Here is a 13,133-nt window from a genome sequence, read left to right on the forward strand (position 1 = left end):
AACATCGACCCGTCATACTCTAATTTCTCTGCAACAATTTTGCATTCATTATAAATTGCTTTCCATTGGTCGCACAAAAATTGCAGGCTTTTTACACTTCTAACTTCATCGTAGATTGTAGCATTAATCTCTTGAAGAGAAAATTTCTCGCAAATGGCTTGGCGGTATTAGAAAGACAGTGAAGTGAATTGGGTATTTTGGATTTCAGAATTCGGCACTAAAAAAGATATTGCTCGAGAAGATTCAGTAGAGTCGACTTAAGCCAAATTCAGTGTGTGAGCAACACAGGGCCAACTGCATACTTATTTTTACGTTGAGTGTGATTTTACGCTCCTTCATATTTACCACTCATATAACCACCATTATCGTAACCCTGTCCACGGCAGTTTTCCAAAGGAATGTTTAAATTTTCCAAAGTTTTGGAAATTAAAGCTGCAATGGCATTACCGGCTTTTTCGTGACAATCTAGAAAAGGGAGAAAACGTCCTTTTTTTTGGCATCGAGACGGATATAACGCCAAAAAAATATAGTTTGTTACGTACTCTTTCGAGATTCACCGCCGATCCTTCCTCCCGAATGTCTATACAATTGCAATATTGCCTCGCTCACAAAATGTCGTTAGGCGAAAAATTATAAAACCACAAATTAAGACAAAAATATTAAGTTTTGTACAGAGAATCGATATATGGTGGCACCCCTAGTAAGTTTACTGTAACCATAAATTCTGAGGACTTGTTCTTCTAGCTCCTGCTCATACAGCATTAAAATGGGTGAAAATAGTATAAGTGTCAAATTTTACTAACGAAATACGTTAAAAGAATTAATTTTAACAGTTCAGATGGTCCGGAATGATCACATAGGAATTATTGTAAAAATGTGATAAGATGAAACCCTTATATAGGTAGAACCGCCACTTTTAACTATTTCACCAATTTCAACTATATTTGCTGCATCATACAATATAATTGTTACATTACAATGTGGGAAAAATGGACGGAATCGAATTATCTATCTATCATAATTTTTCACTTTGCAGTACATGAAGCAAACACGAATGAAGATATTGTACCATTGAGGTGTACCATCTCACATCCATCAAAATAGGATCACAAATTTTCAAGACCCCTTATACCGAAATGTGGACCTCAACCTGATTTTTTACCTAAATTATCGGTTAGTCTGTGAGATATGTTAAAGAAATTCAAAGAGCATCGTTCCCTAGTAATAAGGTGAACTTTTGTTAAAAATGGTAAAATCAGGTCCTAACTTCCTTAATCCCTCAAATACATAATACAAGAGTTTTAATACTTTCGGTTAACTTTGCACCTTACATACGAGTAAATATCAATCAACCTGTGAGAAATGGATTAAATCGGTGAAATTCTTCCCCTAGTGCCCATATACCTAATATAAGGTTTTCAAACATCCGGTTGACTTTATATGTTATATATTGTCTTTATACTAATCTGTGTGAAATTTAAATAGGGTAATTTTCCGGTAACAATATGACTATGTGCTAAAAATGGATAGAATCGGGTCAAAACTACCCCTAGCTGCTATATACCTTAAGTAAGGACCTCACATTACCAGTTGGACTTATACCGTATGTATCGGTCAATATGTAAAATATCTTAGCAAATGTATATGAAATATAATATTGGATATACTATAGTTTAATACCGAAAACTATAGCTCCAGCTCCAATATAACACATTATATAAAATTTTTCGTTATTCTAGCAGATTTTATACCGAATATTTCGGTCAGTGTGTAAGTTATCTTTATATAAATATATTTGTGTTATGCTTAAAATTAATGCAACCAGTCCAGCCCTTTCACTAGCTCCAATATTCCCTATATAGTTACCATACTTCCACTTTCCACCTGCTTCAAACCAATTACTGTGATCTTTCGATTAATGATTTCCGAACCTCTGGTTGATGCTTTTCTTATGTACCCAATATATTAAAATTAGCCTCTTTAGGTGAGTTTTTATCACATATATACATCTCATTTGATTTAACTAGGTAGATTTAAATATAAATATCTCTGTCACGAGCAAAATGTTGTAATGAAGGTGAGTCTCGACTCGACTTATAATAAAAGTTAATAAGGTACTAATTATGATTATAATCTATTCACAGTTTCATCGTATGATAACTGTTGAACTTTTACTCAAAATTTTTTTAATACAAGGTAAACAGGACTTCTAAAAAAAAGACAGAACAAATGGTTTTATCGGCAAAATCAATTAATTTTACTCAAAATAGTCTCCTTCTGCTTTAATACAGCTTTTTGCACGGTCCAAAAGCATGTCGAACGAGTGTTTTAGCTCCTTGCCCGGTATGGCCGCCAGTATGCCGGTGCAAGCCTTTTTAATGGCCTCCACGTCTGCATAACGCCGTCCTTTCATCGGCAAAAGCATTTTTCCGAAAGGGTAGAAGACGTACGGTGACATATCAGGTGAATACGGGGAGTGGTTGTGATTTTTGGTCAAATAATCGGCCACATGCGTCGATCGATGAAACGGCGCATTATCGTGCAACAAACGCCAACTTCCATCTTCGCGATATTCGGGCCGAACACGTCGAATACGGCGCACCAAACGCTTCAAAAATCCAAGGTAGAATACCGCATTAACGTTTTGGCCAGGTGGAACAAATTCTTTGTGGACAATACCCTTGAAATCATAAAAACAAATCAGCATTGTCTTCACTTTTGACTTCTCCATGCGCGATTTTTTGGGTTTAGACTCATTTCTCATTTATGTCCTCACGACCACTTTGAAAATGTTGAAACCACTCGTGCACTCTGCTACGGGATAGGCAATCATCGCCATAAACTTGTTTTATCGATTGAAACGTTTCGGTAAAAGTTTTACCAATTTTCAAACAAAATTTAATGTTGGCTCTTTGTTCGAAGCTCATTTTCGCACCGATAACAAAAACATACTGACACTTAAAACGCAATAACTTCACTTCCAATAGATGAAATGTCATGAAATTTTTACTAGAAGTCGATAAAGGATAGTAGATTCTAACGCACTAGTCGACATATAGATGGTGCCACTAGAGTTTACTTTATTACTTTTTTACTGTTTACTTTGGAACGCACCTTGTATAAAGTTTTGCAACACCTGAAAGTACCGAACTTAGCCCATCCTTACCTGTTTTTTATTTAAATAAAAATGATATCATTAAATTTTCAAAAAGCTATAAAAATACAAATGTATTATTATTGATTCATTAAAATTTCAGAACACGAAGAAAAGCAAAATCGTTTTCGAGCACTCCGAAATCGGCAGGATCTCTTTCAAGAAGAAGGTGTTCTAAATCTAATATTGGAGGCTATTGATAAAATTAATGTTATCACTTCACAAGGATTTTTAGCCAGTTATTTGGCAGGTGATGAGACTGGTCAAAGTTGGGACCTAATATCGACTTACCTTTATCAACTTTTGGCCGCAATAATAAAAGGGAACCATACTAATTGTGCTCAGTTTGCCAACAGTAACCGTCTAAATTGGCTATTTTCACGATTAGGCTCACAAGCATCTAGTGAAGGATCCGGCATGTTGGATGTATTGCACTGTGTTTTAATTGACTCCCCGGAAGCACTAAATATGATGCGCGATGAACATATTAAAGTAATAATTTCATTACTTGAAAAACATGGGCGAGACCCGAAAGTTCTTGATGTACTATGTTCACTGTGCGTAGGCAATGGAGTGGCGGTTAGATCATCCCAAAATAATATTTGCGATTTTCTGTTGCCTGGAAAAAATTTATTACTGCAAACACAACTTGTAGATCACGTCGCCAGGTGATTTTTCTTAAATTCGTATTAAGTCTAACTAACATCTGAGAAAATTTAATTAACACGTTTTTTAGCATACGTCCAAATATTTTTGTTGGTCAAGTAGATGGATCTGCGATGTACCAAAAGTGGTACTTCGAAGTCACTATGGATCATATTGAACAAACTACTCACATGATGCCACATTTGAGAATAGGATGGGCCAATACCTCTGGCTATGTTCCATATCCAGGTGGTGGAAAAAAGTGGGGAGGAAACGGTGCCGGTGATGATCTTTATTCCTTCGGTTTTGACGGCGCCCATTTATGGACGGGTGGTCGACGAACTTTGGTTGTTAACAACTTACCACAAGAACCATATATTCGAAAAGGAGATGTTATCGGCGTTACTATCGATCTTTCAATACCTATTATTACTTTTTCTTTTAACGGTAGCAAGGTTCTCGGATGTTTCAGGGATTTTAATTTGGATGGAATGTTCTTCCCTGTAATGAGTTGTTCTTCAAAGTTGAGGTTAGTTGTAACAAAAAATATTATACATGTCACATAGTATACCTATATTATCTATTCAATAAAAAATAATACATATATGCTTTTCTATTTTATACTGAATTTTAGTTGTCGCTTTCTTTTTGGTGGAGACCACGGCCGTCTTAAATTTGCTCCACCTCTGGGTTTCTCCCCACTGGTTCAGTGTTTGATGCCACATCAAAATCTAAGTGTGGATCCTTGTTTTTACTATGGAAACTTAAACAAAAATGTTTTAGCTGGACCGTGGCTAATCGAAGATGACACTGCATTTGTACCTAACCCTGTTGATACTTCTGGAGTCTTACTTCCTTCCTCTGTGGATCACATAAAGGAAAAGCTGGCAGAAAACATCCATGAAATGTGGGCACTAAACAAAATAGAAGCAGGCTGGTCCTGGGGTGAGCACAGAGATGACTACCAACGAATACATCCATGTCTTACGCAATTTGAAAAACTACCTTTACCAGAGCGTCGCTACGATAGTCAACTGGCGGTGCAAACACTTAAGTAAGAAGTATATAAGTATGTACATATACATACATATCTATGTATTGTATATAGTTATATAATAATACGTATTTCATTAAATTAACGAATGAATGTTGAATTGAGAAAAAATAAAATAAATAAGACTTATGACCTAAACGGGACTTTGACCGCTGGTTAGATATCACAGCACTCAAAAGGGGTTGAAAAACAAAGATGTGATTATACATAAATGTGTTGAATCTGAACGCAGAAGAGGAAAATATTGAACAAACAAAAGTAGTCAAATTATATGTTTAAGGTACCTTGAAATTAAAATAATATATATATTTTTATATGTTTGAAAAACCCACTTTTAATATCGTGCTTTTCCAAATAAAAAAATCAATAAAATTCTTTTTCTATTTCCGATGAACCATATACGTTTCTAATATAAAGAGTTTCAAACAACCGGTTGACCTGCTATCATATGTACAAGTATATACCAGTTAATATGTAATACTTTATATCTTGGCAAAATTAAGTGGACGAATAATCTTGTATATACTTTAGTTTATTTCCGAAAATAGGCGAAATCGGTGAGTTATCTCAGCCGTCATATACTGCGTTGATTATATTTATTACCAAGTATACTTTAGTTTAATGTTTATTAAATAGTAAATGCATTCCGTTCAGCCATTTCCTTCCCTTACCGTTTGACTTCATACCGTTTATATTGGGTTTATTATTATTAAATAGATGCTATATAGCAAGATATCGCAATAAAATAAAGCCGATTAGCGTTATGCCGATATATATGTTATACTTGTATCAATATGTATCTTCCCACTCCACTAACGTGATGAGTATAGTATTTTGTGTTAATTAGCTTTATTTTTATATAAATATCTCAGCCATAAGGTAGTTAATAGTAGTAATACAACTAAGTGAAGCAATGACCAACAGTATAAATTAAGATAACATTAAGATTGCGATATACTAACAATTTTGTCGAATAAGAAATATTAAATTCGTATGTAATAAAGTTTTGCCAGTACCTAAAAATATATGTTTATCCACATTTTATTCTTGCAAATTACAAGATATTCGGCTGCTCCCGAACTTAACCATCTCAAACTTGTTTAATATTGAAGCGTGTACTAATATGGTTATTTAAAAATTATTGCTTGAATTGTGACGAAGGCCATCGTTATTTGTACATAGGAAGTATGCTCAAAAATGAATAGTATAATTATATTTATATCAATAATGTATAATATGCTTCACTTACTTTTATTTAATAATTTCTTCTTTCATAGGACCATATTAGCTCTTGGATATTATATTACTATGGATAAGCCGCCTGCGCGTATTCGTCCTATTCGATTACCAAATGAAATTTTTATGCAGGCTAATGGCTACAAACCTGCTCCCTTAGACCTCAATGCAGTCACTCTATCTCCAAAATTGGAGGAACTAGTAGACCAGTTGGCTGAAAATACACATAATTTATGGGCTCGTGAGCGAATCCAACAAGGTTGGACTTATGGACTCAATGAAGACTCCGAAAATCACCGCAGCCCACACTTGGTGCCTTACTCAAAAGTGGATGAGGCAATTAAAAAAGCGAATCGTGATACCGCTTCTGAAACAGTACGTACTCTCTTGGTATATGGATATATATTAGATCCACCAACTGGTGAAGGCAATGAGGGATTACTAGCCGAAGCGCAACGATTAAAATTTGCTGCATTTCGCACGTATCGCGTCGAACGTAATTATGCTGTGACATCTGGAAAATGGTATTTTGAGTTTGAAGTTCTTACTGCGGGTCCAATGCGTGTAGGATGGGCTAGAGCAGACTGTCATCCAGGGATCATGTTGGGCAGCGACGACTCCAGTTGGGCTTTTGACGGACATAACGTAAGTTTTAGTGGAAGTAAAAATCTCATTCCTCTAGTTGATTAACCAAAATTATAGGCGCATATACTTATTTATGAATATTAACGAGCATTTATATCAAGAACTTATACAATGTTGCCTAAAGACAAATGTCCCTTATTTCAGTAATTCTTAACTGTTAAATGGTTGACAAAAAAACAATTAAACTTTGTATGCATATGTATACGAATATATACATATATACATTACATAACATACATATATGGCCCACAAGTTTTATGAAATATAAAACTTGGGACGATATGTTCTTATATTCAATAAAATATAATACGAGTTAAAACGACTTTTAAAGTCAACCTCCTCTTTTCATCTGTTCAAAGATACATATGCTCGTAAAACTACAATACCTTTGCAGAATTTTTAATATAATATTATCTTGGCCATATTTTGTACCGGTATGACAGTTTGATTTACTTTGACATTAACTAATCTATTAATTAGTTGATCATATAATATTTTAAATGTATCAATGATCTCAACTTTTTTGTGTTGAGGGGTCTCTTTTCGGCAATTAATACGAGTAATTTTTAAAATTTATTTTAATTTGTTTCCATATGAAGTGCATTGGCACAGAGAAATGGCTATATAAAATAAATTGTAAAGGGAGGATATATAAAAGTTTTGAAAACTATCACCAGTAAGTGTACATTTGTATTATTAGTAGTACTAAAAAATATTTGTTAGAAACTCTGTCGAGGTATTCGAAATATATATACCTATTACTTTTATACTCATGATGCCGTTATTAACTATATATATCATACACATGTGCGTGTGTGTATATACATATTTATGTATGCATATAAAAACTTATAGGTGACAAAGATGCACGGTGGATCCGTGGAACACTTTGGTGTTCGGTATGAGGAAGGTGACGTTATTGGTTGTTTTATCGATGCCTTCGAGAGAACCATCAGTAAGGCTTTTAATTAACTTGCCAATAAATTCAGTTTAAGCGTTTTTCATTCTGCTGTTTTGTTCATTATTTAATTTAACTACCATACCATATATTCAAATGAGCGGTATACAATATTTAGAGCAAATACTTTTCTCGTATAAAGCATCAATTCAATGGCGTCGGAAATCAGTTTAACGAACGTCCAAATATTTCATCAGTTTATTAATATTATTTTTTTTAGCTAATATGCCTTTATTCTACTAATTTATACAAGTATTTCTATTAACTTTAAATTAATTAGGAAGAAAAAATTGCTGGAGGTACCTGCGAATCATTTGGTAAACAATGCGGGCATGGCGATATTGTAGGCGTGTTCTTAGATCTCGCCGATCACACAATCAGTAAGAAACAATATTTTTGTGTCCATGACCTTGCTTTTGATTTCTACTAAACATCATTCTACCCAATTGATCAGATGAATAAGTCATATTTATACATTTGCCTACACACAAGCTGTTTTATGAAGTAATAACTTGTTTCTGGAAAATGCATTCAACCCCTTACTACTTAGCTTCAAGCAGAACCATTTGCTGACACTGTTTTATTAGTATACAAATGTTATACTTGTATTATAGAGTCGAAAGTGAAATAATCAAAGGGCTTTACTATATAAATAAAGAAACAAATTTTATACGTTAAAAAAATTACATATTGGAAATGTACAACTGATGAATTTTCTGGGTAAAAGTTAACAGAGTTTATGTGATTGTTTATATGAAGTAAAGTAATTAGTACAACAGTATTTGTCCCATAAAGGATATATAAAAAGTATGGAAAGTCCAAATTAGTGAATATTCTACAATGCAATAAAACCTTTGAGTTCTGAAATAGGGGTTTATTTATATTAATCTTCATATTAGTTCATATTTAGTGTTCCAAGATACAGATGGTAATACGTCGAGTAAAAGTATGAATAGTGCCTCTCTATTAATGTATGTACATACTTGTATGTAGGTATATTTTTAGAACTTTAAAATATATTTATACAGAAATAAAATATTCAGAAGTTTAGTATGAAAATTTTTACTGGTCCCAAAGAAGATTTATCTCAAAAGAAAATATCCATATTTGAGGAAAATGGGCTGGTACACCCATATTAAGTCACACCAGCGTATTGTGTGTGCTTTTTAAACCTTTCTTTCAGAATATGTAGTATCTATCGCTCAGGTATTCACAGTTCTACTGTACAGAGTAATAATTTTAAAGTCTGTACGTTAATTTTTCATTTAAAGGAAGTTTGAAAATGTGTATGCTTTCCGAAATACATTAATTTTTCGTCCTTGAGTTGAGTACCGTTCGTTCGATACTACGTTGCCATTGCATTATATTATCAGCACAGTTTATCATTTCACACATGCAAACGACCACAATTAATCCCGGTGCTAGTTCCATCGGAATCTGATATTGTTACCAATTACACGGATAAACATCATTAGATACCCCAATTTGGCCATCCTGGCCTGAACAGGAGCATACTAAAGAGGCGCGGCATGCATTTCAACGATCCAAATACCATATACACATTTTTGAATGATCTGTATTTAACCAATGTGATATATAATATGAAGCACAGCCTCATCATAATACAATATATTGGCTTTTAATTCATAATCTTTAGTAATTCAATCGTAATCTTAGGTAATTTAATCGTAAACTTTAGTAAATAAATGATAGGTTCATGCAAGACTTTTTTATTATCATTGCTCATTGCTAAAATCAGGGATACATGTTCAAAAAATTACTGGTATTCCATTTAAAAGTATAGACGTGTTCGTATTATCGTGTCCAACTAAATAACTAAATATAAATCAAGATTGTAAGCGATAAGTCTACCCCAAAGAATAATCTCTAAAATGTGTGGAAATCAATTTTGGAAGTTAAAGTTACGCTTAAAAAACTATAATGGAAAAAAAGAAAAGTTGGAAAATAACTATATTTTTATTTTATCATTTCCGACTGTCAACAGAAATAGGAAATATTAAAATTCTGTTTTTAAAATTTTTAAACCAAAGTATGTAATTCTGTCGCAACGAGCTATGACTTTGCACTCCCAATATCTGAGCATTGCATAATTGTTTGGCGTTATGTATAGTAAACATGCGAAATTGAGGAATAAAAATTAAAGAATGTGTAATGCAGCGCCCTTTATGCTTACGTTAAGGTCAAATTTTTTATTGTCATTACATTTGAAAATTTGAAAATTTATTTTAATATTTCATGAACTGAAGCTTAACTTTTACAGTTACACTAAACTATCTTCACAATAAACTGTTTTTACATACTCATAGGTGTTTGACTATTAAACGTACTAATTTAAGTTTTACCGCATGCTGCTTATGAACTACCCCACTAACTATTCCATTTTCATTCTTCTTTTAATGTATTTAATAATTCTCCTCTGAAGAACACCTAAAATAAAAGGGTTCAAAATAATTCCTTGGCCCTATACTTGTATGTTGGGGAAACCATTTTAGCTGCGTTTAACTAAGGCAGTTCGTGCTTGACTGGGAGCAACTATTTCTTATCAAAGGTTGTATATTATTACACATAACTAAGTCAGAATTCAATCCACTGTCTCTTACGTGACTTTGAGGCTTTAAGCAAATGTGGGAATGTCTCTTACTTGATGTCGAAAGTTGCTAAACATGTACAACAAACCGCTCATACATTTGACCAACTAACTTTCTTAAATATTGTATATTAATAGCACAAATGTTTTATTTTTCATTTAAATACAGTACTGTATAATTTAATGATATAAACATTATTTGCTTTTATGTCCATTGCATTTGCATGCAGTAAAGTGTTTTGCATTTTAATTATTTTAATTAATAATATCAGTAAATTTAGTAGGATTAATAATGCGCAAAACTGTCCCACACAGGTTTTTCACTTAATGGAGAACTTCTTATGGACGCTTTAGGCGGTGAAACAACTTTTGCAGAGGTGTCTGCTGAAGGAGTGGGATTTGTACCTGCTTGCACTTTAGGTGTGGGACAAAAAGCACGTTTAATATACGGGCAAGATGTCGACTCGTTGAAGTTTTTTACTACATGTGGACTCCAGGAGGGCTATGAACCGTTTTGTGTGTATGTTTGAAATTTATTTTAGCGATTTTTCCAATATGTACTTCAAGTCAAATTAATTTAGTAATATGCGTCGCCCGGTAACTCATTGGTACACCAAAGATCAACCAATTTTTGAAAACACTGAAGAAATGCCTGACTGTCGAATAGATGTTACACGTATCCCAGGGGGGGCAGATACCCCTCCACATTTGAAGATATCTCATAATACGTTTGAGACTATGGAAAAGGCTAATTGGGAATTTTTACGACTTTCTCTACCTGTTACTTGCATGAGTCAATTTATAAATGAGTTAGAAAAGTCTCATCGATGGGAAGAAATTAAAATACGACAGTATCGACTACAACGCGAAGCTCAAGACTTAGCTATTCAACAACAACAAGCTGCTGCCAATGTAGATCATATGTTGAAAGGTGGCTTCACCATGAGTGACATTAAAGGTCTTCATCAAAATTTTGAGGACGCGGTGGAATCAGATGAACAATTGTCACGCATTCCTGCAAGACCCCCTCGTCGAAATTCCTTGACACGTAATATAACTTTCGAGTCAGACGTGACGAGCGATACGCGAGGATCTGCTGCGTTTGATATGGTAAACGGGATCAATGGATTAAATGGTACTGACGAAGGAATTGACGATAAAAAAAAACGTGGTCGAAGCCCTTTCAAATTTTTCTCCAAAAAATCGCGGGATCAAAGTAAAGATAAAACAGGTGGCACATTCCAAGAACCCTCACTAGAACGTAGAAATACGGTTGCTCATGGTCGCAATGTTGTAAATGCTCAATTGTCTACAAAAACACCAACTCTACGCTTGAATAATGTATGTAATTTTAGCTTTAAATTAAAAACGATATTTCCTTAACACATACATGTATATTTGTATATTTATAGGCTGATATGCCGATTCAACAAGGCTCTAAGCAGCTGACCTCTACCACTTTGGGGCAACCAACTATCGAATCAGCTGGCAACGAATTATTTGACACTGAATGTCTGAAGTTGATCAATGAATATTTTTACGGCGTTCGGATATTTCCTGGACAAGATCCAACACATGTCTATGTCGGTTGGGTTACAACACAATATCATCTTCACAGTAAGGAGTTCAACAAATCAAAAGTACGATGCGTTTCCGTTGTTATTGAAGACGAATATGAAGTTATTAGGGATCGTATTGATAGACAGAGTTGTTACGTTGTAAGAGCTGATGAACTTTTTAATGAAGTAACGCAAGATTCTTCAGGAAAAGGCGCCTCTCAGGTAAGAATGTGACATAATTTGTGTACTATATACATATGTGAATAATAACTATGCATAAATATAATGAAACATTACACATATAGGGAATGTTTATTGGGTGTTTTGTGGACACCTCGACTGGTATTATTCGTTTTACATGTGAGGGGAAAGAGACAACTCACCGCTGGATGATGGAACCAGACACAAAGCTTTTTCCAGCAATATTTGTGGAGGCAACTAGTAAAGAAATTTTACAGATTGAACTGGGGCGAACATCTACAACTTTACCTCTTTCTGCTGCTGTCCTTCCTACAAGCGATAAACATATTAATCCTCAGTCTCCTCCTCGCCTTAAGGTACAGTGTCTCCGGCCTCATCAATGGGCACGTGTTCCAAATACAGCTCTGCAAGTACATGCTCTCAAACTTTCCGATATACGGGGTTGGTCTATGCTGTGCGAAGATCCAGTGTCAATGCTTGCCCTTCACATACCCGAAGAAGATCGCTGCATTGACATTTTGGAGTTAATAGAGATGGACAAATTATTATCATTTCATGCTCATACCCTTACATTATATGCTGCACTTTGTTACCAGTCAAACTATCGTGCTGCTCATGCTCTTTGTCAGCATGTTGATCAAAAGCAGCTTCTTTACGCAATAAGGTCGGAATACATGAGCGGACCTCTTCGACAAGGATTTTACGACCTATTAATTGCTCTTCATTTGGAGTCACATGCCACTACCATGGAAGTATGTAAGAATGAATACATAATTCCACTCGGAACTGAGCTAAAAGAATTGTACAGCGATGATGAAATGTGCCACTCGTTGCGCTCACTCATAACAGAGTCGGTGCGTCCCCAAATGCGAATGACAGATATTACGTAAGTATTAAGTTTTAATTTATGATTTATCAGTAATCTTATGTAGGAAGACATAAACATAACATTGACAAAAATATATACATATGTATATCTATTAATCTCTAGAATTTAAACATAAGTCAGAATAAAACAACTTTAAACTGCCCCTTTATTTGAAATAAATTGACACACTATTGCAAATCTGTGC

General features: G+C 34.3%; 1 protein-coding gene across 21 annotated transcripts in view; it reads left to right on the forward strand.

Moving 5' to 3' along the window:
* The window catches only part of LOC106619525 (ryanodine receptor), a 60,328-nt gene that overhangs the window by 25,908 nt on the left and 21,287 nt on the right, over positions 1–13,133 (forward strand). For 12 of the 21 annotated variants that reach the window (XM_036371456.2, XM_014237638.3, XM_036371459.2 and 9 more), the window contains 9 exons: positions 3,258–3,822; positions 3,891–4,328; positions 4,434–4,853; positions 6,131–6,734; positions 7,973–8,072; positions 10,616–10,820; positions 10,882–11,641; positions 11,713–12,081; positions 12,165–12,946. In XM_036371456.2, the coding sequence (XP_036227349.2) occupies positions 3,258–3,822; positions 3,891–4,328; positions 4,434–4,853; positions 6,131–6,734; positions 7,973–8,072; positions 10,616–10,820; positions 10,882–11,641; positions 11,713–12,081; positions 12,165–12,946 (4,243 nt within the window). Of the gene's footprint in view, positions 1–3,257; positions 3,823–3,890; positions 4,329–4,433; positions 4,854–6,130; positions 6,735–7,589; positions 7,690–7,972; positions 8,073–10,615; positions 10,821–10,881; positions 11,642–11,712; positions 12,082–12,164; positions 12,947–13,133 lie in introns of all 21 variants that reach the window. The other 9 variants (XM_070108643.1, XM_014237640.3, XM_036371463.2 and 6 more) reach the window with 1 other exon arrangement.

This window comes from Bactrocera oleae, chromosome 4 (genome assembly GCF_042242935.1).
Source record: "Bactrocera oleae isolate idBacOlea1 chromosome 4, idBacOlea1, whole genome shotgun sequence".
Classification (NCBI taxonomy): Eukaryota; Metazoa; Arthropoda; class Insecta; order Diptera; family Tephritidae; genus Bactrocera; species Bactrocera oleae.